Source organism: Drosophila virilis, chromosome 5 (genome assembly GCF_030788295.1).
Source record: "Drosophila virilis strain 15010-1051.87 chromosome 5, Dvir_AGI_RSII-ME, whole genome shotgun sequence".
Taxonomy (NCBI): domain Eukaryota; kingdom Metazoa; phylum Arthropoda; class Insecta; order Diptera; family Drosophilidae; genus Drosophila; species Drosophila virilis.
The window spans coordinates 2,925,666-2,949,394 of NC_091547.1; the positions used below are offsets into that span (position 1 = coordinate 2,925,666).

General features: G+C 45.9%; 5 protein-coding genes across 9 annotated transcripts; 4 read left to right on the forward strand and 1 right to left on the reverse strand.

Moving 5' to 3' along the window:
• Positions 1 to 8,354: 8,354 nt before the first annotated feature.
• Positions 8,355 to 9,945, forward strand: LOC6636415 (epimerase family protein SDR39U1). 2 transcript variants are annotated; one of them, XM_002059835.4, is made up of 4 exons: positions 8,355 to 8,488; positions 8,555 to 9,003; positions 9,059 to 9,289; positions 9,349 to 9,945. In XM_002059835.4, exons 1-4 carry the CDS (start codon positions 8,467 to 8,469, stop codon positions 9,541 to 9,543), a joined length of 897 nt encoding a protein of 298 aa, XP_002059871.1. In that variant the 5' UTR covers positions 8,355 to 8,466; the 3' UTR covers positions 9,544 to 9,945. The 2 variants fall into 2 exon arrangements, with proteins under 2 accessions (XP_002059871.1, XP_070065698.1); XM_070209597.1 differs by having other exon boundaries at positions 8,388 to 8,488; positions 8,539 to 9,003.
• A 590-nt stretch (positions 9,946 to 10,535) lies between these two features.
• Positions 10,536 to 11,530, forward strand: Obp49a (Odorant-binding protein 49a). Its single transcript, XM_002059836.4, has 3 exons — positions 10,536 to 10,696; positions 10,770 to 10,979; positions 11,036 to 11,530. The coding sequence occupies exons 1-3, from the start codon at positions 10,646 to 10,648 to the stop codon at positions 11,411 to 11,413; spliced, it is 639 nt and encodes a 212-aa protein (XP_002059872.1). The 5' UTR covers positions 10,536 to 10,645; the 3' UTR covers positions 11,414 to 11,530.
• Positions 11,531 to 12,074: 544 nt separating this feature from the next.
• Positions 12,075 to 13,802, forward strand: LOC6636313 (uncharacterized). Its single transcript, XM_002059837.4, has 2 exons — positions 12,075 to 12,710; positions 12,768 to 13,802. Exons 1-2 carry the CDS (start codon positions 12,332 to 12,334, stop codon positions 13,394 to 13,396), a joined length of 1,008 nt encoding a protein of 335 aa, XP_002059873.1. The 5' UTR covers positions 12,075 to 12,331; the 3' UTR covers positions 13,397 to 13,802.
• Positions 13,803 to 14,154: 352 nt separating this feature from the next.
• On the reverse strand, positions 14,155 to 16,691 carry LOC6636314 (adenylate cyclase, terminal-differentiation specific). 4 transcript variants are annotated; one of them, XM_015168396.3, is made up of 4 exons: positions 16,523 to 16,691; positions 16,311 to 16,454; positions 15,680 to 16,067; positions 14,156 to 15,316 (listed from the first exon to the last, which is right to left on the reverse strand). In XM_015168396.3, the coding sequence occupies exons 3-4, from the start codon at positions 15,753 to 15,755 to the stop codon at positions 14,319 to 14,321; spliced, it is 1,074 nt and encodes a 357-aa protein (XP_015023882.1). In that variant the 5' UTR covers positions 15,756 to 16,067; positions 16,311 to 16,454; positions 16,523 to 16,691; the 3' UTR covers positions 14,156 to 14,318. The 4 variants fall into 4 exon arrangements, with proteins under 4 accessions (XP_015023883.1, XP_015023882.1, XP_002059874.1 ...); XM_002059838.4 differs by having other exon boundaries at positions 16,311 to 16,465; XM_015168397.3 differs by lacking the exon at positions 15,680 to 16,067 and having other exon boundaries at positions 14,155 to 15,316; positions 16,311 to 16,465.
• Positions 16,692 to 16,993: 302 nt separating this feature from the next.
• Positions 16,994 to 23,471, forward strand: Nup188 (nuclear pore complex protein Nup188). Its single transcript, XM_002059839.4, has 8 exons — positions 16,994 to 17,294; positions 17,356 to 18,593; positions 18,652 to 18,761; positions 18,829 to 19,793; positions 19,853 to 21,911; positions 21,978 to 22,132; positions 22,190 to 22,403; positions 22,486 to 23,471. Exons 1-8 carry the CDS (start codon positions 17,269 to 17,271, stop codon positions 23,338 to 23,340), a joined length of 5,622 nt encoding a protein of 1,873 aa, XP_002059875.2. The 5' UTR covers positions 16,994 to 17,268; the 3' UTR covers positions 23,341 to 23,471.
• Positions 23,472 to 23,729: the final 258 nt, after the last annotated feature.

Here is a 23,729-nt window from a genome sequence, read left to right on the forward strand (position 1 = left end):
GGGTTGCTTGTGCAGTGATGCATTCTAAATTGCAACCAAATGTGTGTCAAATCTGCGCGTCTGTCATTTCATAAAGACAAACAAGAATCAACAGAGTATTTGTTTAAGTATGCAGAAGAATAGGCAAGCAATTTGCCCTAAAAAACTATTTATTTTGTTTTGGATTATGTTAAAGTGATTGAATAGTGAATTGAATATAGAATTATTGTACTTATATCCTTCCTTTCCTAAATCACATGAATATAGTATGCCATTTATCCAGAATCTATACCCATAAGAATCGAACAGCCAAGCCTGAAGCTTGAACCTCAAATTTCCTCGCTTTAAGTAAACGAACACAGGTCTTCCGTATTACTCATAAGCTCCACGCTCTCCTGCGGCCTGTTGCTCTTTAAAAATGAAAGTCAATTGTCCTGCAGGTCCTGCCATGCGGCACCTATTTGGAAGCAGTTGGGGTAAGCTATTTGCTGGAGCTGCTTCGGGCTGCCATCACATGTCGGGCAACATTTAATTTTGTGCTCGCCGTTGACAATTCATAATACATGCTTATAATTATCCTGCACCCTTTGCGGCGGCCCTTGCTCTGCTGCCTGGCTTGCCCGAGTCAGCGCCAGTTTTGCACCACCAGCAGCTTTATGTCAGCTCGGTAAATTTACGGTCACCTTTTTGTGTTATTAATTGCCCGAGCGCACGAACCTGAAGCGAGCTCCTGTGCCCCGAGCCCTGTGTCCTTGGTGACTTTAATGCTTGTCGTCGCCAAATGCAAATCATAACAGGAAGGCAGGTGTTTGAGTGCCCGACTAGGATATATCCGAACTAGGTGTTGGCATAAGCTAAGACACAAACCATTTGATTATCTAGAAAACTGGTAGAAACACTGAAATCAGCTGAAATATTCAATTAATAAGATTTATATAACTTAAGTATAAAAAAAAAAAATTATAATCATGTGTGACAAGTGTTCGAGTGCCCGACGAGGATATACCCTTACTGGGTATTGGTATAAGCTAAGATACAAAACAGTTGAGAGGACAAGAACCTTATATGGAATATTCGACTAATAAGATTAATTAATAATCATACTGGAAGAAAGGTGTTCGACTGCTCGACTAGGATATACTCGTACTTGGTACAGTTATAAGCTAAGACACACGCCAATCGATAATTGAGTCAGGGCAAGAACCTTATCTGGGAGAACGGAGAACAGTGTCGGATTTTTAGCAGCTGAGATAAAGGTTTTCTTCTCGTTTTGAATGTATCTTAAAAGAACTGTATGCTCAACTGTATATAGGCTGTGCATACCCTTCGGCTCTGATATACCCGTCTCATAAATATTATAATTCACTTTAGGATCAGCTACTATATTCGATGAAATCTAAAGTATTTTAATTGCCAGCTGCCCAGCAGGCAGTGCATACCCTTTGGTGCTGCCTTCGGTGCGGGTATGGGCATAGCATAAATATTAAAAGCCTAATTAATTTAAGGCGGCATTCCAGTTTATTGTATTTATTACATTTCGTTGCCAATAATAATTATTGTGGCGCAGGCGCAGCAGCAGCAGGTGTGAAATATTCACTCGACTTTCAGCTCCTTACAGCTGCTGCCAGGACACAGAAAATTGGCAGCCAGTGTCTCCTTTTGTCATTTATTTTTTTGTACATGCAATCAAACTGTTTAATAATTAAAGTAAATTTTACAAGGATTTTGTGTCTTGTGCAGCCGCCAGTCGCCAACCGCAACGAGTTTTCTGTGTCTGCCGCCAGCTGCTGCCGGCAACATGTTTAGCAACTATTTTGGCCAACTAAATGCCACAGGAGATGCCCTTTGCCGGCTGCCACTGACCCAGGTTCGCAATTGACGGCTGCAATTAGCACGATTCCATTTTAAATTGATAAGAAAAGAAAAAAAGGGAAATAAGAGCGCTCTTAAGAATGTCTGGACTCCATTTATTCCAGCCGAGGCAATTGCCACATTTCTCTTCCCTTTTTGACAAATGATTAATGAGAATCATTTTTGTCTGCAAACTTAAAGATATATTTTACAAATTTATCTATAGAATTCTCTTCAATCTCTAGAAATCTGTCTGCCATTTCTGCCATTTAAATGCAATTCCTAAAAATTATTTAAATAAATATATCTTTCATTTTGCTTTAAGGATCTCACTTCAGTCAAAGAAAACTACAGTGCATTTATAATTACCCGGCTATGTGCGGCTCAACTTTGTTTGCTTCTTATATTAGAAATCACAGACATTAAGGTTGTATGTACGGAAAATAATAAAGCATAGCTGTTACCAGGACCTTTGGGTTCCAGCCTATGGTAAGTACAAAACATTATACAATAATTTTTGACAAATGTTTCATAGTATTTGGAAACCTCGTCGCCTATAAAACTTCGAGTAAAAATTCAATTAACGATACAAATAGTTTTATATACATAAATCGATCACATTTAAGTGCATTCTTAAGCATATTTAATTGACTTTTAGCCCACTTGCAATCTAAGTGCAGCACATTTTTGTAAAGTCTCATTGTTTAAAGTTAAGTTAAGCTTGAGTAAAAGTAGTTCCTCCAGTTTTTGCTCTAAGAGTGGCAGCGTACAGGAGCCATCGGTGCATTGGCCATATCCATATCCATATCCATATCAATATCGCCTCCGGCCAGTTGTACTTTTAGTTTCATGAGCTGCAGGTGCCACTCCATGTTAACTTACTACCAAGCCATTCACTATTTTTAACTAGCTATCGGCGGGGGGAATATTAGCTAACGCGACAAGCTTGTGAAATACAGAGGTGTGTGTAAACTGTTTATATTTCGACTAGAAGCAGTTATTGCCGAATTTGAGCCAGCAACCTCACGCTTTGTAGTCCGACGCAGGGAAATCTATATCCATATATATACCCGATATATATAGATATACATATAGAGATTATCCGATATATATACATATAGATTACCCGATTTATATATGCATACATAGAGATTATTCTATTTATAGATTCCTCTATACATGTAGATTATCCGACATATATTGTATATAAATATAGATTATCCGGCTTAAGGACCAGCTAAAATATTTCTCTAAGGGTATTCACGCTTCGTTGTTTCGCCTTAAACTATGCCTACTTTTTTATGATGCTTCAATTGGCGTTTGCTTCATTGTTGTTGGATGTTGATGCTGATGTTTCTGCAACGGAGCTCTGCTGTTCATATGGTTAACGATATTGATGGATAACAAGTTTACAAGTTTGTTGGAAAGTAGGTGAATTGGCCAACAGCAGAAAAATGAATGGATGCATTCGAACAGCTCGCGCTGCTCAATTGTGAATGCCTCATGACTCATAAATAGTAATGAGAAAATAATCGCTAAATAATGTTAAACGTGCATTTATATTGAGTGAAAACATTTCAAGATAGAAGATAAGAGAATTGGAGACTTGTGAGCAATTGAATATACGTTCTCCTATGCCAAAGGTAGGGCGAGCTTGGATAAGATATGCCAAACCTAGTAAGAGTTTCGATAACGTTCTCCATTTTAAAGGTTGCGCCTTGCGTTTTGGCATTCACACAAGATTCAGTCGAATCGGTCTGTGAAGACCGAAGCTATTCCCCTTTCGACTGTCTTCATGTGAACATTTTACACAACAAATATGCTCCATTTCACTTTCTGAAAAGTGTATTCTGATTTGCAATTTGTGCGTTCTTCAAATGGTTAACCGAAATTTAAGCAGTTGCTCAAGTCTTTGATCTTTGACTGATCTCAATATCGAGCTGTCAGCCGGCAGATCCTTTAAAGCTGTCGACTGCAACCATTTAGAATTGCCTCCCTTTGCCACTAAATGAGGTTCTTTGAAGTTGCGCAAATGAAGTTGTTTTTGATGAGCCCAGCATATTCTCTCCCTCTCTCTCTCTCTATATATATATATATAGCATAATTTGCTCGACTTCTAAACTTAGCAGCAGAGATCATTAGTGCACAGGATGCGACTGCTGTGCCTGATGAGGTGGAGGAGCGGAACGAAGCGGGCATATTGACTGCACATTCAGCTTTATTATGTTTGGCGCAAAGTTCTTGAAATCGGTGTGTGACAAATTGCTTGACTTTTGACCCACATGCGACTCGGCGACTTGGCGACTACCTCTTCCTGCTGGGCTTCCAAATCCCAGCACTTTATCGCTGTTTTGCCTTACCTTAGCTGCGTCAGCAATCGGCGCAGCTGCTGGCGAACAGTTTCACAGTCATCAATGACAACACTTGGCGAAATCTTCCTGAATAATACAAGCTGGCGCTGCAAACTGTGATTTTAAAAGAAAGTTAATTACGAAAGATAATTCGTTGAAAGCCCTCATTCAATTAGAAATCAATCAAAGTAAACTTAAGTCGAAGTAGGGAGTTCCTATAAAGCAGCTAGAACCCGCGATTTTTAAAAGGAGCACTAACACGTTGTTATGAATAATTTGTTGGAAGGCCTCGTTCAATCTAAAAGCGTAATTTAACACGAAGTTTAGGGCTCGAAATCCCTACTAGGAATATAGATCTAGAACCCGAGTTTGTAATAGAAGCTTTCTATTGGATCGAAAGCAATTATTAAGCTGAGTTTGTGGACAATTCATTGGAATGCCTTATTTCATCTTAAACTCAACACGAAGATTAGGGTTCTAGCTTGCCAACAACCCAATTGGAAGGCTTTTAAACGTATCTGAATACAGAACCTTGCATAGCTAAACTTAGCCTCAAGTAACAAAACCTTTCCTTAACTAAATGTTAATTTCTTCGAGTGTATCTGTATCTGTATTTGTGAGTGTTTGACTTAAGTTGGGGGCTGAATGACTTTGCAACTACGACGCAGACAAAACGTGGTCGGCATCTTGGCGAACGCGTCGCCATCGAGTCTGACCCAGTTTTTGGCTGATGGCAGACAAATTGTCTGCGCCTCGCAGATTGTTTATGATGCTTTTGAACTTTGCTTTAAAGCGCGCAAAAATCCAAAAAAAAAAAAAAGAGAACGAACTACAATCGCAGACGTCATCGCGTGTGGCAACCAGGCTGACCAGGGCGGCGGCCCGTGCCACACGAAGGTGGCAAGTGGCATATGTGTTAAAAGAAAATTCAATTATCTTTGAGTTGGTCCAAGCCTGGTCGAGCTTGTGCGTTATTGTTGCCCGCAAATTAGTTTTCCGCCAATTTGAACACATTTGCCACACATGAACGGCATTTCGTACAATTTTTTTTTGTCGCTGCTTTTTCAATAAACCAAACCAAAAGTCAACTCTCACTTGCCAGTGTCATGAATTTGGCCTGCGTTCGTCTTTATTAAAAGCCGCAGACATGCAAAACTAGTTGGGCCTCCAACGTAATTATGACACCAAGATGAACGGACAACATCATTTGCCATGCACTGAAATGTCCAAAAATTCAACTGAAAGGGGAGGGGTGCTAGTGGTCAGTCGTTGCCCCTGTCAACAGTTGGAGAGCTCCAACTGCAACTGCATTTGCGGCTAATCCTCACAGCGGCAACCGCAAGAAGCAGACCAACAGCAGCCGCACATAAAACTGTCCAAATTTTGTGTGTGCGAATGCAAAGCACAGTCCGTGCTAAAAGTAAACAAACATGAAGACAATGCCCTCACAGAGTATAATAGTTAAGCACGCCAATGTTGGGGTATAAACCGATTAGAAATATTTCAGTTTCGCGCTGAAAATTAAGATCATTTTGCACACAGAAAGTGTTTTCGTTTTCTAAGCATATAACAAGTCCATTCACATTAAAGTTAAAATACATATATGACCAGAAAATTAAATATTTAATATGTGAATGCAAAGCACAGTGCGCGCTATAAGTAAATAAACACTAAACGGACGTCAGGGAAATGTTCTGTTGAGATCTTAACTAAAAAAAAAGAATAAAAGATTCTCGAAGAGCGAAGAGATAAAGAAATTCATTTAGGCACTTTAATATTTGTTTCACAATTTATTTGAATGAATGCTTGTGTTTGAAGCTTCTTTTATTTATGCAAAATCTAATTTATTTGAAGCATGCTCAAACTTGAAGTATGCTATTTTTTTTTTATTGCGGCACACCTACTGCTAGCACGCACTGTTGTGTGCAAACAATTTACATATTCTTTTATTTGCGTAGCTGCTCCTCTGGCAGATATTTGCGGCTGCAACTGTTGAAGCTGGCGTCGCCCACATGTCAACGGCAAGTTGCACAAATCAAGTCAACAATAGAGGAATTGCATTTATAAATTTCTGGCTGTGGATGCCCAAAAGCCAGATACGACAGATCTACACACGGTGTGAATATATCCATCTGCATATGCATATTTTTGCCATTGACTTTGCAACTTTGTGGTGCGACGAGTGATGAGAGGCGAGAGCATCGAGCATCCAGCATCGAGCTGCAGACAGTTCTGTCTGTCTGTCACTTCTGCCGATGGCTGCAAACAAAGAAGTTTGTCATCATACATATTTACACTTGAGCATAAGTTACGAGACAGTCCGCAGTCTGAGCTACTGCTGCCACTTGTATTGGCCATGCATAGCAACGCCACCGGAAGTGCAACTCAAATAGCAGTCCGGCACGGCACACACCATACACACATGCACAAAGTCTAAAAAAGTTTTTTAAATTTTCTCTAGCTGCCACTCAAAAGCGGAGAGAAGCAGAGATCCTGCTATCAGTTGCTGTTCGCAACTTTGACAGTGTTTGCATTCGGCAATCATATTTTCTTTTGTCTAGAAAGTTTTTCGCTTTTATGAAAAACCCTTGTCGCATTAAGGGTGAGCGTGTGCCCAGTATGATGTTGCGCTGAAATTGTTAACAATTAGTTGGGTCTTCTTTCAAACTGTCGCTCACTTAGTAGAAAAGCATATATATAAATAAAACAAATAATATATTTGAATTTCATATGCATTTTGGCATATTTTAGCACTTTATCCAAAGGCAATATTCAAAAAAGCGTTTAAACTGAACGAAAGCAACCAATACGATACTTAACGATACTTACCGATCCCATCAATCACAATTCTTATCGATTGCTGTCAACCATTAAAGTGTTGGTAAGGCTTTAAAGCCCGCTGCCTTGGAATATTGCTAATTCGATATTATTTGTTTTATTTAAACATGAAAACTCTATAAACTAAACTAATTATGGTTATTTACAAGCACATCAATTCCTTTCGCTGTTAACTCTTTAAACTGTCGGTAAGACTTTAAACTTCTTAATTTCAAAAATGTACTCGAGCTGCAGCTTCCCCAGTTGCCGCTCATTTATTCGTTATTATTCAGTTTTTGTATATGCACGTGGTACTTGCCGGCTGATTGCCGGAATAGATAAAATGGCGCAGACGCTATAATTATGGCTGGCTAGCACTTTTTATTTCATTTTCACTCAATGAAGCGCAATAATTGCTGCGATTAATGCAAATTCTTCTAACGCTTCAAAGGCATAAAATTTGACTGCACAAAAGCCGGCACATGACCGGAGCACGCCCATGTCTATACGCCCACATAGTTGGCTGCGCGTCGAGACTACTGTCAACCCCTGGCGACCTCTTTGCTGCCTTCCCCCCAGGCGTCAGTTAATACTGGCAATGTGTATGCAAATGAGTTTCCAATGACTTGGTCCGAAAACAAAACGCCGCGCACAACAGCAGCAAGGATGATGTCTGCTGCACTTGAACTTGGCTTTGGCTCCGGCCCGCCCGGTCTCCAGCGAGGCGAGCCCTGTCGGTGGCCATTAGCTGTGCGTGCATGTTGCATGTGTGTGCAAGAAGAAGAAAGCGTTGCCTGTATTATAGCGTAGTTTGCACTTTTACTGCAACCCGTGTTTGGGACTGTGTGTGGCATGTCCCTTGTGCCTTGTCCAACTTTAAACGCGCAACGCAATAAGATAAGCGCGCGCAGCAATTTCTGTTTAATGCATGCCCCTTATTTTACGTGCTTATCGCGCCTTAAAAGCCACTTCGCGTTGACACTAAAAGCCTCAATGGTCGATCCACCTTTCAAGCCGATATGCAGATATTCAAGTGGATTTCAGTCACAGTTTTACGACACAAGTTGACCACTTTATGGTTTAAATTTTGTTTGTCTTGTTTATTATTCCTGTAATTTGACATTATTTAAGTGTTCATTTTTTTTTAAAAGTGTAAACTCTTTACCGCGCAACATTTGAAATTGAGTGTCAGTGTTGAAAAGCCAACCTAGCTAGTCTGGCAATACGAACACAAAGCGTTACCAGTGTGTAAACTCCTTACCGCGCAACATTTGAAATCGAGTAGCAGTGTTGAAAGGATCATTGTATTTTAGCCAATCTGGCAACTCCAAAGCACAGTGCTACCACTGTGTAAATACTTGTTGCTTTTCCACAAGTTGGCAGCGCATCTATTTACGAAAAAAAGAAGCAGACTAAACGCTTATAAAACATTTTTAAGCTTTGCCAAAATACCCGAATCTCGCGAAAAATGTCAAAGCATACTTTAATAGGTACGTTTAATAAATACGAACAGACATTGGCTCTAAACCAGACTTAACAGCGGCTTTGGCCAACAGGTGGCGGCACCGGTTTCATTGGCAGCCATCTGGCCAAGCACCTGGCCAAGAAGGGCTATGAGATCACCGTCGTTTCGCGGATGCCTGGACCGAAACGCATTACCTGGCATGAGCTGGAGAAGCAGGGTATACCCAGCAGTGTTAGTTCCGTGGTAAATACCACCGGTCAGAATGTGCTGGATCCGACAAGACGCTGGACGCCCGGCTTCCAGCAGAACGTTTGGAATTCGCGCGTCAACTCGTCCAAGACGCTAAGTAATGCCATCGAAGCAGCGCCACAGGTCAAGTCCTTTGTGAATCTATGTGGCGTCAGCCTGTACCGACCCTCGGCTACCAAGACCTACACCGAGGAGGACCACGGCGAGAGCTACGACTACATGTCGCGCCTGTGCCTGGCCTGGGAGGAGGCAGCACGCTCCGCTGACGCCGGAGACAAGGCCTGCAAGTGTGTAGGTGTTTGCCATATTGTAACATATCAAGAACTGATTTTATCGGACACCTTAGAGCATAGTGCGCACTGGCGCAGTTGTGGGACGTGATGGCGGCATGATCAAATCCATATGGCTGCCATTCAAGCTTGGCCTGGGCGGTCCAATGGGCGCCGGACAGCAGATTATGCCCTGGATACACATGCACGACCTGTGCAGCCTGATCCAGCATCTTATTGAGAAATGCGAGACGGGCGTCTTCAATGGCGTCGCTCCAGAGATAGTCAGCAACAAGGGCTTCTCGCAGGTTGGAACAGTTTCACATGCTGCGCACAAGCAGGCTCTAATCCTCCTCTATTCCCACAGGCATTCGCCAGTGCGCTGAATCGTCCCTGTCTATTCCCAGTGCCCGAGTTTGTTGTCCATGCCATCTTTGGCAAGGAGCGTGCCGCGCTCCTCTTGAGCGGCGCCAAAATACAGCCCAAGCGAACGATCGCCTCCGGCTACCAGTTCAAGTATCCGGATGTCAAGTCTGCGGTGGCCGAGGTAGTCGGCAAATAGCCTGGAAATAAGTGGAAACAAGCAGAGATTTGTATTAGCAAATGACATTGGCACAATATAGTCTGTTATTTAGTTGATCTTCCTTTTTTTTATTATACAAATTAAACTAGAGCAAACACGCCCCGCAATTTGTTTTGTGCAATCGCGAAGAGCTGTGATTAAAATTGTGAAATTTTTAGTGCGGTAATTTAGCAAAAATTGTTGAAATTTAATGTGTTTATCCATTAGCCATGGCCAATTATCGCTTTATTTTTTTATTTTTATTAATTTATGTGGTGTAATTCGAAGGGCTTTAAAGGAATGAATGGGGCCTACAATCTAGATAAGCAGGGTTAATCATGTTTAATCCTAATCCTTGTTTACCTCATAATAAATCTTCTTCCCTAGCCCTGTTTGTGCTTACTTATCGAATTATCGTATTAATTCTGCTCAATTAAATTGTATTTAATAATGGTACTTTACCAGACAAAAACAATTAAGAGCGCTCGAGCGGGAAGTACGCGACTTGGAGATACCCTGCACCGAGCGATATTTATCGATTCCAGGGAAACGGGTCGAGCTATTGATTATTTGAAATAAATTTGATCTGCGAATCTCCAGGTCTTTATGTTTTTTATAATTGTACTTTAACAGACAAAAACATTAATTATCGCTTGAATTATACAACTAGGAGATACCCTGCACCGATCGATATTTATCGATTCCAAGCAAACGATTATCTGAAAGCTATCGATTAATCGAAATAGTCTTGATCTACGTTCGAGTCTCTAGCTCTTAGTCTCTAGAGTCGCGTTCTCATTTGTCAAAAAAAAAGCCCTACCACACGAGTGTAAACAGATTATCCGCAAAAAATAAAAAATAAAAAATGTCAATTGAATTAATTAGGCAATCGAGATAATTGCATGGTAAAAAAAAAGAAGTTAATTTAAAGATTGGCAAAAAAGATCATTTATTTGTGGACGCCACACACCAAAAAATATAGATATAAGTATAATATTCATAATTACCATGGAAAAACCAGCGACAGCAGCAGCTATAAAACGTCAGATCAGTTCGAAACCAGCTCAGTCGTAGCCCCCCATTGGAACCGGGCTGAAAAATAATGTTATCGAAGTATCAGCAATTATTGCTCGTCATTGTCGGGCTGTGTTTGGTATGTAGAGTGTAGAGTGTGTGCGGAAATGGAGCTGGGAGATAAGTGTAATTTAATATTAATTACGGAACAGAGCGTGGCCCATGCCGACGTTGACTGCAGCCAACGGCCCAAGTTTGTGAATCCCATGACATGCTGTCCCATGCCCGAGTTTGTCACAGCCGAGCTGAAGGAGAAATGCCAGCAGTATAATATAACGCCACCGTCGCCGCCGCCCATGTCCACGGAGCAGCAGAGCGGCGAGGGCAGGCGTCCGCATCCCCATCATCATTTCCTGCCACCCGTAAGCAGACTGATCCCACACTGAATCCCTATACGAACTCTTTTCTCTGCCGTCAGTGTTTCGTGTCGTGCGTCTTTAATGAGACTGGCATCTACGAGGACAACAGCCTGGATGCGGACAAGCTGAAGGACTATCTGAGCATTGTTTTCAAGGACAGCGAGGATTTGCAGACTGTGGCCAGCGACGCATTTACCACCTGTGCCGCCAAAGTCGACGAGCGGCAGGATAAGATGGGCAATCGTCCGCGTCCCTCACCACCGCCCGGCATGCCACTGTGCCCGCACAAGCCAGCCTTCCTGCTGGGCTGCGTCTTCAAGAACATGATGAAGAACTGCCCGGCCTCCGTGTGGACCGATACCCAGGAGTGCAACGAGACTCGCGAGTTCTTCAAGAGCTGCAAGCCTCCACATCGCCGTCAGGCAACTGCGGCTTGAGGAAAATTAATTAATCTTACAAAAACAAACAAAAAATACCAAAAAAAATTAACAAAGTCAAATACCTCAGTCAAGCCTCTATATAACCCGAATAAATCAGATCAAATCTGTAAACAATTTGCGTGTCGGATATTAAAACTAAAAATCAGCTCCATATCCTCGGTTTTGTCATCCTAGATACTACATCGATTCTTCCTTTCTGTTCAGATCTACCCAGGAATTATCGCCCCTTATCCCTATTATGATTCTTTTTCGTGTACTATTACAAATTACGTTTTCTCCACAAAACTTTCTCTACCTCTAATAAAATGGGTGCTTTCAGGATAACTTCGCGAACTCACTGAACATTCCCAGCTATGAGCAGGGGCATAGCTGGCCGGACAGGCTCCACATATCCCCACATATCTCTTTGTCCTAACTACACACTGTACCTTTTCTCAATATTATTAAGTTCTACATAAAATCTGTTTTATTTTGCGACTCTCAGCGAGAAAAGGGCAAAAGGTAGTCACAGGGTTGATGATAGAAAACGGAGGTTCCTCAAGTATGCATAAAGAAAACCTTGGGTCAGCGTTGGATCTGGCTGTGGATCATTTAATTGAAGTCCGATTTGTCATGATTCACTTCACTCAAGCTCTTCTATTTTACGCTATTGCGTACAGCTTGTCAACTCGTTTCTCGCTTAATTTTTATATTCAATTCAAAGCAATTTCCATGTAATTTGGTTTTGTTCTCGAATCATCCTTTGTGGTTCTTATCGGCGCCTTGCACGTCTGGGCGCCCAATGAAATAGAAAATTCGATTTGCCGTCACAGAAATTACTCAACGGGCGCATGTGCCGAACAGGCAGAACAGAGTCCGGGCTTTGGTTAGACCTGAAACCATCCTCATTCGCTGGCTGGCCTTTAGGACGTGCACATGGCGAGCGTTGAGCGGGAGTTGACGCATTTTGCGGAGCAGTGCCGGAAGCAGCGGTTCAGTGAGGCGGAAATGCGCAGCATATGCCAGCCCCTGGCCTGGCATGTGCGCCTGGGGCAGCTGAGATGGTGGACGCAGTGGCTCCTGCTGCCCGGACTGCTGGTTTATTTGCTGTGGAGCTACTGCGACACGTGCGCCTGGACGGCCAGCGCCTTAGGGCGTCTGCTGCTCATACAACTGCTGCCCTATTGGAACTGGACGCCCTACTACAATGCCAAGTGCCTGATCGAGCGCGGCGCAGCGGAGCAGCGATTGAAGCCAAAAATCCTGGGCAAGCACGAGACGCTCTGGGAGAACTGTGCCCTGTGCGAGCAGCTGGGTAAGCAGAGCGCGCTCCTTATACTATCTAGAGTTATATACCTAATCCAACCGGCAGAGCGCATACCCATTGCCTCGAATGTCAGCTATTCCCTGCTGGAGGCGCAATATCTGGAGCGCGGCCTGCCCGTCATAGTTACCGATTGCCAGCAGCACCTGGAGCTGGATGATCTGCTGCTGCAGCTGCTGGACGGACCGCCCGAGCTGCTCGCCAGCGAACCCTGTGATGTGTCCAGCAATTTGATGCTGAGGCAGTTGTTTAATCTGGATGCTGCCTTGCAGAAGATTCCCGCAACTGCCGCCTGGCATCTGCAGTTTCGGAACTGTGAGTCCAGCGCCGTGAAAGCCTCACGCCTCTATGCTGGCAAACCCTACTACTATCCCTTGCATTTGGAGCCCTACTACTCCAGCTGGCTGCTGATGGCCCATCAGCAGCAGCGGCCCCTAACCGAGATCCATGTGCGCGGCCTCATCTTTGTGCAGCAGCTGAGCGGCCACTTCGAGTGGCGGCTGCGTCCGAAGCAGCCTTGCGACGAGGGCATCTGCCCCAATCTCAGCTTGCGTCTGACTGCCGGCGAGGGCTTGGTCTACGCCACAGATCTGTGGCGCCTCAGCTACGGCCTGCAGCAGCCCAACGTGAGCCACAGCTCGATAGCCACAGTCTTCGAGGTCAACTGGCAGTTGTAGGGGCTCAAATAATATTCGAAATATGCTACAGAATTATAAAAATCAAATATTAAAGCAAGCTGAAAACCAGAAAGAAAGAAAGACTTTGCTAATTGGTCAGCATCAATAGCCGAGTCGATCTAGCCATGTCTGTCTGTCCGTGCTCAGGTTCTCTTAGCGCCTGCGCAGTACGATTTTGTTTCCGATAGTCGATAACTTGTCCAAGTAATCGATAAAAATCGAAATCGAAATCCTGTTTTTTGAGCAAATCTCGTAAGTTATAATAGCTAGACTCACCAAACTGGACACGTACCTTGCAGAATAGTATATGTATATCAAGTATCTTTCATTTTATAGCTATCGCCACATTCCCGCTCCCACCACATAGCTATATATCAAATATGTAAACCAATTTCCCACCAATTGTAACCACAATTTTAATGAAATCGACTTTAAAGGAATAAACAATGATTTTATAGCTCAATTAGATCTGCCATTAAAAAATTGCATCAAGATCGGAAGACGTGTCGTTATATATATATATATATATGTATATTGGATGCCCACCTGCAAGAATTCTTACATATTTACATGTTTGTCTTTATTAAATTCTATCAAGAGCATTGCAATTGCGATAGTATTGTGTTGTTTGTAGGTGTTCCTATTTTAATTTGTTTTTTTTTTTCGTTAAGAGCCTCTTACCTGGGCCACCTTCCCAGTTCCCAGTAAAACTGACCGTTAACCGAATCGTACCTGCAAGTCCGGCATATAAAATGTGGCTTACCCAATTGAAAAGTTTTGTTGGCTGCTTGTCAAGTTGTTGCCCAAATTGTATTTACACAGAGAGACGCGGATTACAGATCAGAATACATCGGATATGCATGGAACTTAAATAATACTGAGTTTAGTTGAATCTAGGCCTGTTGGACCACCCGATGCGGGGCTAGGCGCGCCGGCACTTGGCCTCGACGAGCTTCTGCAAGGTGGCGGTCAGGCTGTTGATGGCATCGATTTTCATGCGCTCGATGCGCTCCTGCTGGACGAGGGACATTTTCTGGATCTGCACCTGTTCGCGCTGCAAACTGCGCTGCAGCTCCATCTTCTCGCGCTCCACGTCCAGCTTGCGCTCGAAGTAATCCTTCCACCAACCATCGTCCGACGGCGCCGGCGGCGGCGCATGCTGCTCGTACAACTTGCCGCTGGGCGCCATCGCCATCTCGCTGCTGTCGTTCTCCCGCTCCTGGGTGGTGCTGCCTGTCTGGTCCGCATCGTACTCGAGCTTGGGCTGACGCACCTCGGACAGGCTGTTGCTGTCCTCGTCGAACTCGTCGTTCGACTTGCTGTCCAGCTGCACCTGCGGCTGCAGCAGCACCTGATCCACGGGCGTTATGTAGGGCTGTGTGTCCTGCAATTGGGGCGTCGCTGGCTTCTGGTACTGCAGCAGCTCCTGTTGCGGTTGCAGCTGCAGCTGGGTTTGTTGCTGCTGCTGCGACTGTGGTGGCTGTGGCTGTGCCTGCACCGCGGCTCCCGCCGGCTGCAGCTGCATATCAAAGTCGGCCTTCTTGCCCTGCAAGTACTTGAACATCTCCTCGAAGAACTCCCAGTGCACATAGCCGGAGACATACTTCTTGTTCAGATTCTTGTTGTAGGTGATGAGTATGTTGTGCCACTTCTTTTGCACCTTGGCGGCGCTATACCGAAAGCCCAGGCGCTGCAGCTGGCGGGTGCAGTGCAGCCAGAGCGCCGTACGCTTCTGTCTGCCCTCCGTGAAGCTGCCCTCCATGGGGCCGCGTATGTGTATGAGGGCGCGTGTCGCCTCCGTTGTCCAGGCGCGCTCGTACGGACCGCGTCCAATGCTGTTCACACCGCCCGACAGCTCCGTCTCCTCCAGCAGGCAGTCGTCGTCCAGGTCGTCCAGCTCATCGTCGCTGATTGGATAAGCTAAATAAAAAAAAAGGCGGCAAGTAAAAAGCAAGATTACACTTGTTGCATGCTGCACGAAAGCGCTCTCTCAGCCTCTGACATTTAACATACTCGCTGCACTCCCGCTCTCTTGCTTTGCTCTCTCTCTCTCTCCCTTTCTCTTACCACCCACCACCAGCCTACATACTAGTTAACGCCCGCAGCTGCAAGGATGCTAGCGCTGCGGCTGCGGCTGCTGCTGCTGACGCATAATCATAGCTGCAGCCGCAGCCGCAGCCGCAAGATACACATTTTCACAGGCTCGAATTAGATTAACAGCCCGACTAACATTTTACACAAACACACACACATACACACAGACAATCGTCTAACGGTACTTACGTTCATTCTCCTCAACGCTGCCATTATTATTTGCCATATTCGCCGCATTCGCACCATTTAGCATGATTTGTGCCATTTTTATTATTAATTATATTTTGGTTATTAGTATTGCTTTAGCTGCCGTTTGATATTTTAATTAAATTTCGTTTTATGATTCGCCCATACAGCCTACTCGACTCTGGGCCCAAGCTACTCAGCCTAGACCTGACTGCTCTCAATAGTTTTCTGTTACTAACGGGGACATTTTGTGGGCTGCAGCTTCCAGGCTGCTGAGCAAATGTCTGTGCGCTCTCTCTTTTTCTTTCTCACTCTCTCTTTCTCTCTCTCGCTTACACAGACAGACAAAGCTCTCTCAGCTGCTCTCTGGACTCAGATCTGCGGGCGGCAGCTGTGTAACAGCAAGGTGGCTAGTCAATAGTATTGAAGTATCTAGAACGAACTGTGATTGCAGCTTAGTTGCGTGTGTGTGCGTGCGTGTGCGTGTGTATTTTAGTGTGGCGGGAGGTATTTAGCAGCTGCGCACTATTTCATAAATATTGCCTAATCATAATATGCTCTTGTCTAATTAAAATAAGTTAAGTCTAGAACTTTACATTTGAGCTAGAAAAAGGGAAATTTTGAATCGTTATACCTTTTAAAATGCACATTCTACCCCTTAAGTTAAATGCTAGTCATAATTTGTTTCTTAATATTCTCCATTTTGATTTTCCCGTGCTCCAGTTTTAGGCTCATTGTCTTTTAGGTGGTTTTCTTTTGAATTCCCTTAAGTCGTTGGCTTCAGGTAATCTGCATTTAATATTTATACACGGCAACAGATAATTACATTAACTGTACAGAACTTACTTTAGCAGTAACTGACAGATAGTCCTCATAATGTAATATGCTACTCGAACTTTATGCAACTTCCAGTCTTTTGACATAGGGCTATTTATCAAGTTGACAACACAAAAAACGGATTTTTTTTAAACTTTAAATTTTAGGATTGTATTTTTGATTTTGTCGGGTGACTTGGATCTAGAAAAACAGCTGCCAAGTGAAAATATCCAAGTGTTTTATTTCTCAGTATCGAAAAATGTGCTAATAGCCAAGCCATTATTATTAAAAAAAAAAAAAAAACATTGTTTTTATAATTTATATAAGAGTTTTTATGTTCTATAGTTAAACATTTCATTTCACAGGCTTTTTTGGGGCATCGTTGAATTTATCTTGAATCGTTTGAATGCCGAAATCGTCGGGGAATCTGTCGAATATACACATAAACTCAGGTGCAACAAATTTCAGTTAAAAATAGCACCCACTTTAGAAGTACCTGGACGATTGCCTTCAAAATGAAAAGTATAAGTTTCAACTTTCTAGTCATGCTGAAAATTTAAATCCAAAGCAAATATCTGGCAACGCTGTAATTGAACATCTGACGACGTCGCATAGCGTTGCCAGCTGTCTTAACGATTGCCGGTAAAATTCGCCAGGTTGGCAGCCCCAGACGCAACAAAATTGCGCGTGCTGAGCTATTTGTTAAAAAACTTGTGTTATTTCTTGTCAAAAGTTAAAAATCTAATAATCATTGTAGTTAAGTTAAGTTAGCTGAAATGCCTGCCGTCGAAAAGTGTGTCATGTGGGTGGCAAAATGTAACAAAGCCTGCGTTCAACGTGTTCTAAATGGTTTCTCTCGACAGATACGACTGGAAGCGCCTGTGGCAGATGGTCTCCGGCATACATTATGAGACTCCCAGGAGCACAGTAGGCGAGGAGCTGCTGAATGTGTGCTCCGAGCTGCAAGCGGGCGTGCTGCAGTTCAAGCCGAAGAGCGCCTCCAATGTTCAGCTGGCCGTGCTGCTAAAGGAGAAAAAGCAGGAGAAGCTGCTGCCCTTCACAGAGCGCTTGCAGGAGCTGCTCAATCTGGAGTCGGCTCAGTGCTGGGAGATCCTATGCTACTACCTGACCAAGGAATATCGCGGCTCGGCCAGCCTGCTGACACAGCTCATCTCTACTGAAACTAACATGGCCAAGCTGCTGGAGGACATCAGGCACTATTATTCGCTGGAGCGCATGATTGTGCTGAAGATTCTGAAGAACGTGCTGGTCTTTTACAATGTGCCCAATCATCCCTATCACAACGAGTACAGGCTGGTCGTGGAGAAGCTAACGCTGCCCCGTCTTCTGGACTCCTATCTGGATCAGCTGGACAGCCTGATCAATGAGCTGCCGCCGCGCAAACTGCTCGCGGGCGAGGGTTTCCACTGCACCGACAGACTGACCAGCTGGTCTGAACGCAATGCGCGCGAGACCAACGAGGTGCTGCACATACTTCTCTTGCTCAGCGAGCACATAAACCTGAGCCTGGCCCAGATTAAGCGTCTGTTCGCTACCATAAAGCAGCACTCCTTTGGCCGCATACAAAACTACCTTAACGAGAGCAACCAGTACCACAAGGAGCTGATCAAAAATCTCACCTACTCTGAGCTGATGTTGCTTATAAAGTGCCTCGACTTTGAACGGCCTGGCGACAACGCCCAGCTTATTTTACAGCTCACCGAAGAGCTGCACGCGGACATAGGTGGCATGCATCATAGGCCAGAGCACGGCCCACTGCTGCTCGTCTGGATGCTGCTGCGTCTGCGCGGCACCAACGATGCCGACGACGCCTCCAGTCTGCTGCGTTGCCGCCAGCTGGGCAAACGCGCCGTCGAGCTCAAGTGTTTTGAGCTGCTGCATGCCATTGCGACGCATGCGATGTTTGCGGACGATAGCCTCCTGTCACGCATTGTTCGCAAGACCATCTATAATCAGCTGTGCTACATGTGCGATCTGTTCGATGGCGACGGCAGCTGTGCTCGCTACGAGGGCATCTATGAGCTACTCTGCGAGCTGCTCTCCTGGCCGCAGTTGGCCAAGGATTTCTGCCAGCGCGAAGGTTTGTTACCGCACAGAGTATTTAGAGATTTGGATAATCACAAGCAAATCGTTTACAGAAGACGGCGTGCGCTCGCTGTACAACACATTGCTGGAGAACTTTCCGCTGCAGTTCATCGACTTGGCCAAGCTGGCCCAGGCACTCACCAAGGCGGGCCAAGGCAACTTTGTAAGCCAACACCTGCTGCTGCTGATTGGTTGTTTTCATTTAACTCGATTGTATTCGTCTTTCGCAGATTAAAAGCCAGCTAGAGACGCTGCCCATGCTGGCGCTCTTGTACGACGAGCAGGCGCACAAGGTCAAGGAGCTGGACACGAATGAATATGAGCTGACGAGCATATTGCAGCCCTTTCCGCGCATCGATTACACACTGCCCGCCGGCACTAGCTGCACCGCAGTGCAGCATGCCAATGGCTTTTATATGCATTTTCGGTGCCAGGTGAATTTCTTCAATGCACTGCATCACGAGATCAACTGCCTGCTGAGGGATAAGGCACAGCTGCATGGCGATTTTGACTCCAATGAGCGCATCCTGCGCGTGGAAGCGGGTCTCAAGTATCTGGAGCTGGCCGTGCAACGCACCAAATCGATAGAGGGTATTAGCTCGGAGATGGTGCACCCAACCGAGATGTGCATCGATTTGCTGAGCAAGTTCAAGAGCGTACAGTGCCCGCCCACACGCCTGCTGGCCATCTGCCTGAACGTTTGCACGGCGCTGCTGCCGCTGGTGGATGAGGAGATCTTCAGCCGTGTCAGCCATCTAGATATATTGCCCACCATCAGCAATCAGTCAGCGCACGATTACAAGCTCTGCGCCAGCGCCGTTTACTTCGAGTCGCGCTTCCTCGGCTCTGTCATAGACAACGTGGAGAAGAAGCACGAACGCTACGACTTCCTGCTGGCCTATCTTAGCTTCCTGCGCACCTATACGAAGCTGAAGCGCCAGCGCTATCTGCAGGTTGAAATACCTGGTCTGGTCTTTCTGCTGCGCGACATCTTTCCGCATCTGCACACCTGGCACTTCAAGTCGCAGCTGGAGAAGAACAAGATCTACTTCGAGGTGCTCAGCTTCATCTGCGATCTCTTCGATATTGTCGGCAGCAGCAGTAGCAGCGAGCCCAAGTGCGAGCAGCGCCAGCTGCTGCTTAATGTGTGCGTCTACTCGCTCTTGAATCTGGACAATGGCCTGATCTTATTGAGGTATACATAATTATATAGCAGTCTCTGCAATGCTAGCTTTTAACTTATGCTTCCTCTAGATTTGTGGGCGTAGGCAATGCCTTTGTGCAGTACACAATGGAGCTGGAGACCAACTGGATGCAGCAGCAGCCGCACGGACTCATGATGCTTGTGCGTCTGTCCATGCGCATACTCATGCAGGTGCTGTGTCTGAAAAGCCACGTCTATGCGCCGGACACGCTTTCGCCGCTGGAGGCGCTCATCTATACGCAGCCCAAGCAGCGGGACACACTGCGCATTATACCCACCGTGTGCAGCTATATGAGCAACATATTCGATCGCTGGCTGCCGATTGTTTCGTGCCGGCTGCTGAAGCGCATTGCGCTGGAGTTTAACATGTCGCTGCTGGCCTGCCTGGACATGGAGGCGGATCAGATACGGCTGACCTTTATGCAAAAGCTGCCTGACGAGCTGGAGAGCGATTCGATTAAGATAGCCATACTGGAGCTGGTGGATGCCTGCATAGCCAAGCAGCCGGGCGTTACGGAGGCCTTCTTCAAGGTCAACTATGCGCATGACAAACGCTCTTTCTTCGGTAAGGAGTGCGCACCTAGCATTGGCGACAGCATCGTCACCTACATGAAGGAGTTTCTCGATGCGCTCGAGGCCGAGCCGCTGACCATACAGCAGACGCTGCCTGGCAAGATCATGAACATCTTTCACTCGCTGTGGAAGCACAATCTCCAGATGCTGGTCGATGAGCTGCTTAAGCAGCCGAACTTCTGGAAGAAACTCTGCAGTCCGCTCTTCGCAAAACCGAGCGCCCAGCCGCAAGTGCGGGTCTACACGCAGCTAATAAATATTGTCTCCATCGAGATCTACAGCACGGGCAACAGCGAGAAGGCCGAACTGCGCGAAGTCATGCAGAAGTTCTTTGAGCACGACTGTTTCCAGCAATGGCTTGACTATGTCTTCGATATGCCAAAGGTGCCGGCTTTGACCGGCTCCAGCGAGGAGCTGCCCGACTGGATTTGTTGCCTGCAATCGTTCAAGGATCTGATTGTTATATTGCTGAAGAAGCAGCCAAAGTTCTTGAGCATACCGGATGCACAGTTCAAGCTGCTGGCCCAGAAATGTCTGACCGTGCTGGTCGATCGAGCCAACTACTTGGACGATATGCGTCCGTTTATTATGCTCGCCGAGCTCTACATATTCATATTGCTGCAGTTCAAGCAGGCCTACACGAGCAGCGGCGAGGAGGAGCAGCAGCTGATGGAGCAGCTGCAGCAGCTCATGAGCCGCATTTGCTCCTGCTACGAGGATTTGCATGTGCGTGCCAAGGAAGCCTGCCTGGCCATCATAACCAAGTGTGCGCATCTCTACACGAATCTCCTGGTCAAGGATTCGGCCATATCGTTGCGCTTTCTCAACTCTGTGGTTAGCATTATCTGCTCGGAGCTGCAGAATATGGAGAAATCGGTGAATGTGAATCAGCTGGCGCCAGTGCAGCCAATTTCCGAGGATTCCAATGCCATGGTATCCACGAATTCGCTGGTCTTGTGCCTCAATCTGCTAAAGGCGGCAGCTACTATTTTCAACACCGATGGACCCGGCAACTGGGATTTGCCGTTTGTCTCGGTACGCCTGTTCCAGCGTCTGCTGCACTGCGTCTCCTACACCCTGCCCATGCACAGCAAACAGCTACTCAGCGTCCAGCTGCTCGACGTACTGATTGTGTTCGCCAAGAGCAACTGTTCCAGCGAGTTTCTGCACTGCGACGTGGGCGAGCATCTGTGGCTCAAGCTGCTGCCGCCACGTGAGCTGCTGCAGTCTAAATACGAGTTTAACAAACCCACCAGCGATGTCTGGACCATGGAACAATGGTGGCCCATCTATGCCCGCGGCATCGAGCTGGTCAACATTATCTATGACAAGCACAAGAAGTGCTTCTTGCAGGAGGCCATCCAATTCGTGGGCATACATGAGGTTTATCTAGTCGACTCGCTGCTGTTGGGCAAGCAATCCCTAGAGCCGGCAGCCATGCAGCTTATCAAGTCGGCCATCTCGCTAGTGGCCAGCTTGACCGAGCATCACAAGGAGTGGGCGCAGGAGCACTGCTCCTCACTGTTCAACATTATGGCAAGTAGAACACACAAAACAAATGTACATAAAACTAATTTTCTGGTTAATTCCCAATCTATACAGAACGCTGTCCAGGGCCTGATGTGCCATGCTACGTCCATGTTCCATCAGCAGCGCAATTTGAAGTGTCTGCTCGCCGGGCGACGCTCCCAGCTGGAAATACTGCGCAACATGGAGTCGATAGCTATTGACGATGACATAATCAACGCCTGCAACGAGTAAGTTCTTGGATTTACCCCTAGCCAAATGCTATTAGCTTTTTCTTGCTTTTTCAGCCTCACGGACATCATCATCTACTGTGTCAAGGCAATGCAAAAGTTCAGTCCCGATCTATTGGACATCTTGTGCTGCAGCTACTACGAGCCACACAAATGGCAGCCCATTCTGGATGTTAAGTTTGGTGCGCCCAAGCTGAATGAGAGCAGCATAACTCTGACCTTTGGCATGGTTCTAAACATGGTCACCATCTATGTCAAGGCGCTTAATATGGTAAGTCAGCAGAGAGGATTGGTAGTGATGATATCTGATATTCAGCTTGGCTTCGATTTTCATTATACGTTTCTTTCTACAGCAAAGCCATGGCTTTCATGAGGTGCCGCTCAATGTGCTGCCCACCGTGGAACTTGGCGAGGTGACGGATAACGTGGCTTCCGGCGATACGAATCGCAGCCAGCGCAGCTTTACACATTCTGTTTCCACGGCCAGCTGCCCCTCCAGCGAGCTGCTGTCCAATCTGGACGGCCAGCTGTGCCTGGTGGCGCTGGAGCATCTGCTAATGCTGGTAGCCTCACAAAGCATTTACGTGATACGTTCGCCGGACCTGGAGCCACGCTGGAAACAAATCGTGCGACGAGACATAAGCAGCGAGTTGCTCAGCTTCCATGAGTTTGTGCGGCGCAAGGTTATTGTGGACTATCGGGACTCGCGCTGTCAGTGGGTGCGGCGCAAGCACGGATTGCTAAAGTTCAAGCATCCGGATGCGGCGCGCTCATCGAATGCCACGACAAGCAGCCAGCGCGGCAACACGGATCTGGCACGGCGCACAAGCAGTACCACGAACGAGCTACGCGTAAATGTGGTACGGCGTCTGCACTTGCAGCAGCATCAGCATCAGCATCAGGCCAGTAATTTGGAGATGACGCGCATGCTCAGCCCCATTGGTGCGTCGAACCCAACTGGTGGCCATCACATGGCGGCATCAACGCCGGCTCAACCAGGCTCAACAGATCTTACGGAAACGCCACGCGCCGCACACACGGACAGCAGAAAGCGTTTATATACGGCAGAGCCTTTGGCCATTGAGGTGCAGTACTTGCCGCTGTCGACGGAGCCCGGATACTGTGAGCTGTCACAGGTGCAGCTGGTTGAGGAGGATTATCTGCAGCTTATGTCTGCGCTCTTTGGCGTTATACCTCAGAGCGAGTAGCCTCTCTTAGCCATAACATTTGAATTTATTTAACAAAGTTGTATTTTAATCTAAGCACTAAGTATATCACTCCGAAATCGGACTGTATTAAGCTGAGATATTTTAAATAAAAATTGTCGAAAAAACGTGAAGGTTACACTTTTCTTTGGATATGTATCGGCTAAATAAAACTCGGTATTGGGCAGATTGGGGTAAACTAGTGTAGGACCATAGAATGAATTGGCATCACCCTTTTTCAATTTTTCATAATTAGACCGAAATCAGACATTGCAATTTTAATATTTAATCAAATGAGTATATTGTGAATGGTTATTATTATGGACGGCCCAAAAGTATGCAGTAGAAGAGCTACTCTAAACCGTTCAAGTGTATTATGCGAGCAGCACAAA

Bases quoted from the DNA above. Each gene is read 5' to 3' on its own strand.
- LOC6636314 (XM_015168396.3), bottom strand. From the start codon at position 15,755: ATGGCACAAATCATGCTAAATGGTGCGAATGCGGCGAATATGGCAAAT. The intron at 15,317-15,679 runs GTAAGTACCGTT...TTTTTTATTTAG, and splicing joins CAGCGTTGAGGAGAATGAAC to CTTATCCAATCAGCGACGAT.
- Obp49a (XM_002059836.4), top strand. From the start codon at position 10,646: ATGTTATCGAAGTATCAGCAATTATTGCTCGTCATTGTCGGGCTGTGT. The intron at 10,697-10,769 runs GTATGTAGAGTG...ATTACGGAACAG, and splicing joins TCATTGTCGGGCTGTGTTTG to AGCGTGGCCCATGCCGACGT. The intron at 10,980-11,035 runs GTAAGCAGACTG...CTCTGCCGTCAG, and splicing joins ATCATCATTTCCTGCCACCC to TGTTTCGTGTCGTGCGTCTT.
- Nup188 (XM_002059839.4), top strand. From the start codon at position 17,269: ATGCCTGCCGTCGAAAAGTGTGTCAT. The intron at 18,594-18,651 runs GTTTGTTACCGC...AATCGTTTACAG, and splicing joins GGATTTCTGCCAGCGCGAAG to AAGACGGCGTGCGCTCGCTG. The intron at 22,133-22,189 runs GTAAGTTCTTGG...TTGCTTTTTCAG, and splicing joins ATAATCAACGCCTGCAACGA to CCTCACGGACATCATCATCT.
- LOC6636313 (XM_002059837.4), top strand. From the start codon at position 12,332: ATGGCGAGCGTTGAGCGGGAGTTGACGCATTTTGCGGAGCAGTGCCGG. The intron at 12,711-12,767 runs GTAAGCAGAGCG...TCCAACCGGCAG, and splicing joins TGCCCTGTGCGAGCAGCTGG to AGCGCATACCCATTGCCTCG.
- LOC6636415 (XM_002059835.4), top strand. From the start codon at position 8,467: ATGTCAAAGCATACTTTAATAG. The intron at 8,489-8,554 runs GTACGTTTAATA...TTTGGCCAACAG, and splicing joins GTCAAAGCATACTTTAATAG to GTGGCGGCACCGGTTTCATT. The intron at 9,004-9,058 runs GTAGGTGTTTGC...CGGACACCTTAG, and splicing joins GAGACAAGGCCTGCAAGTGT to AGCATAGTGCGCACTGGCGC.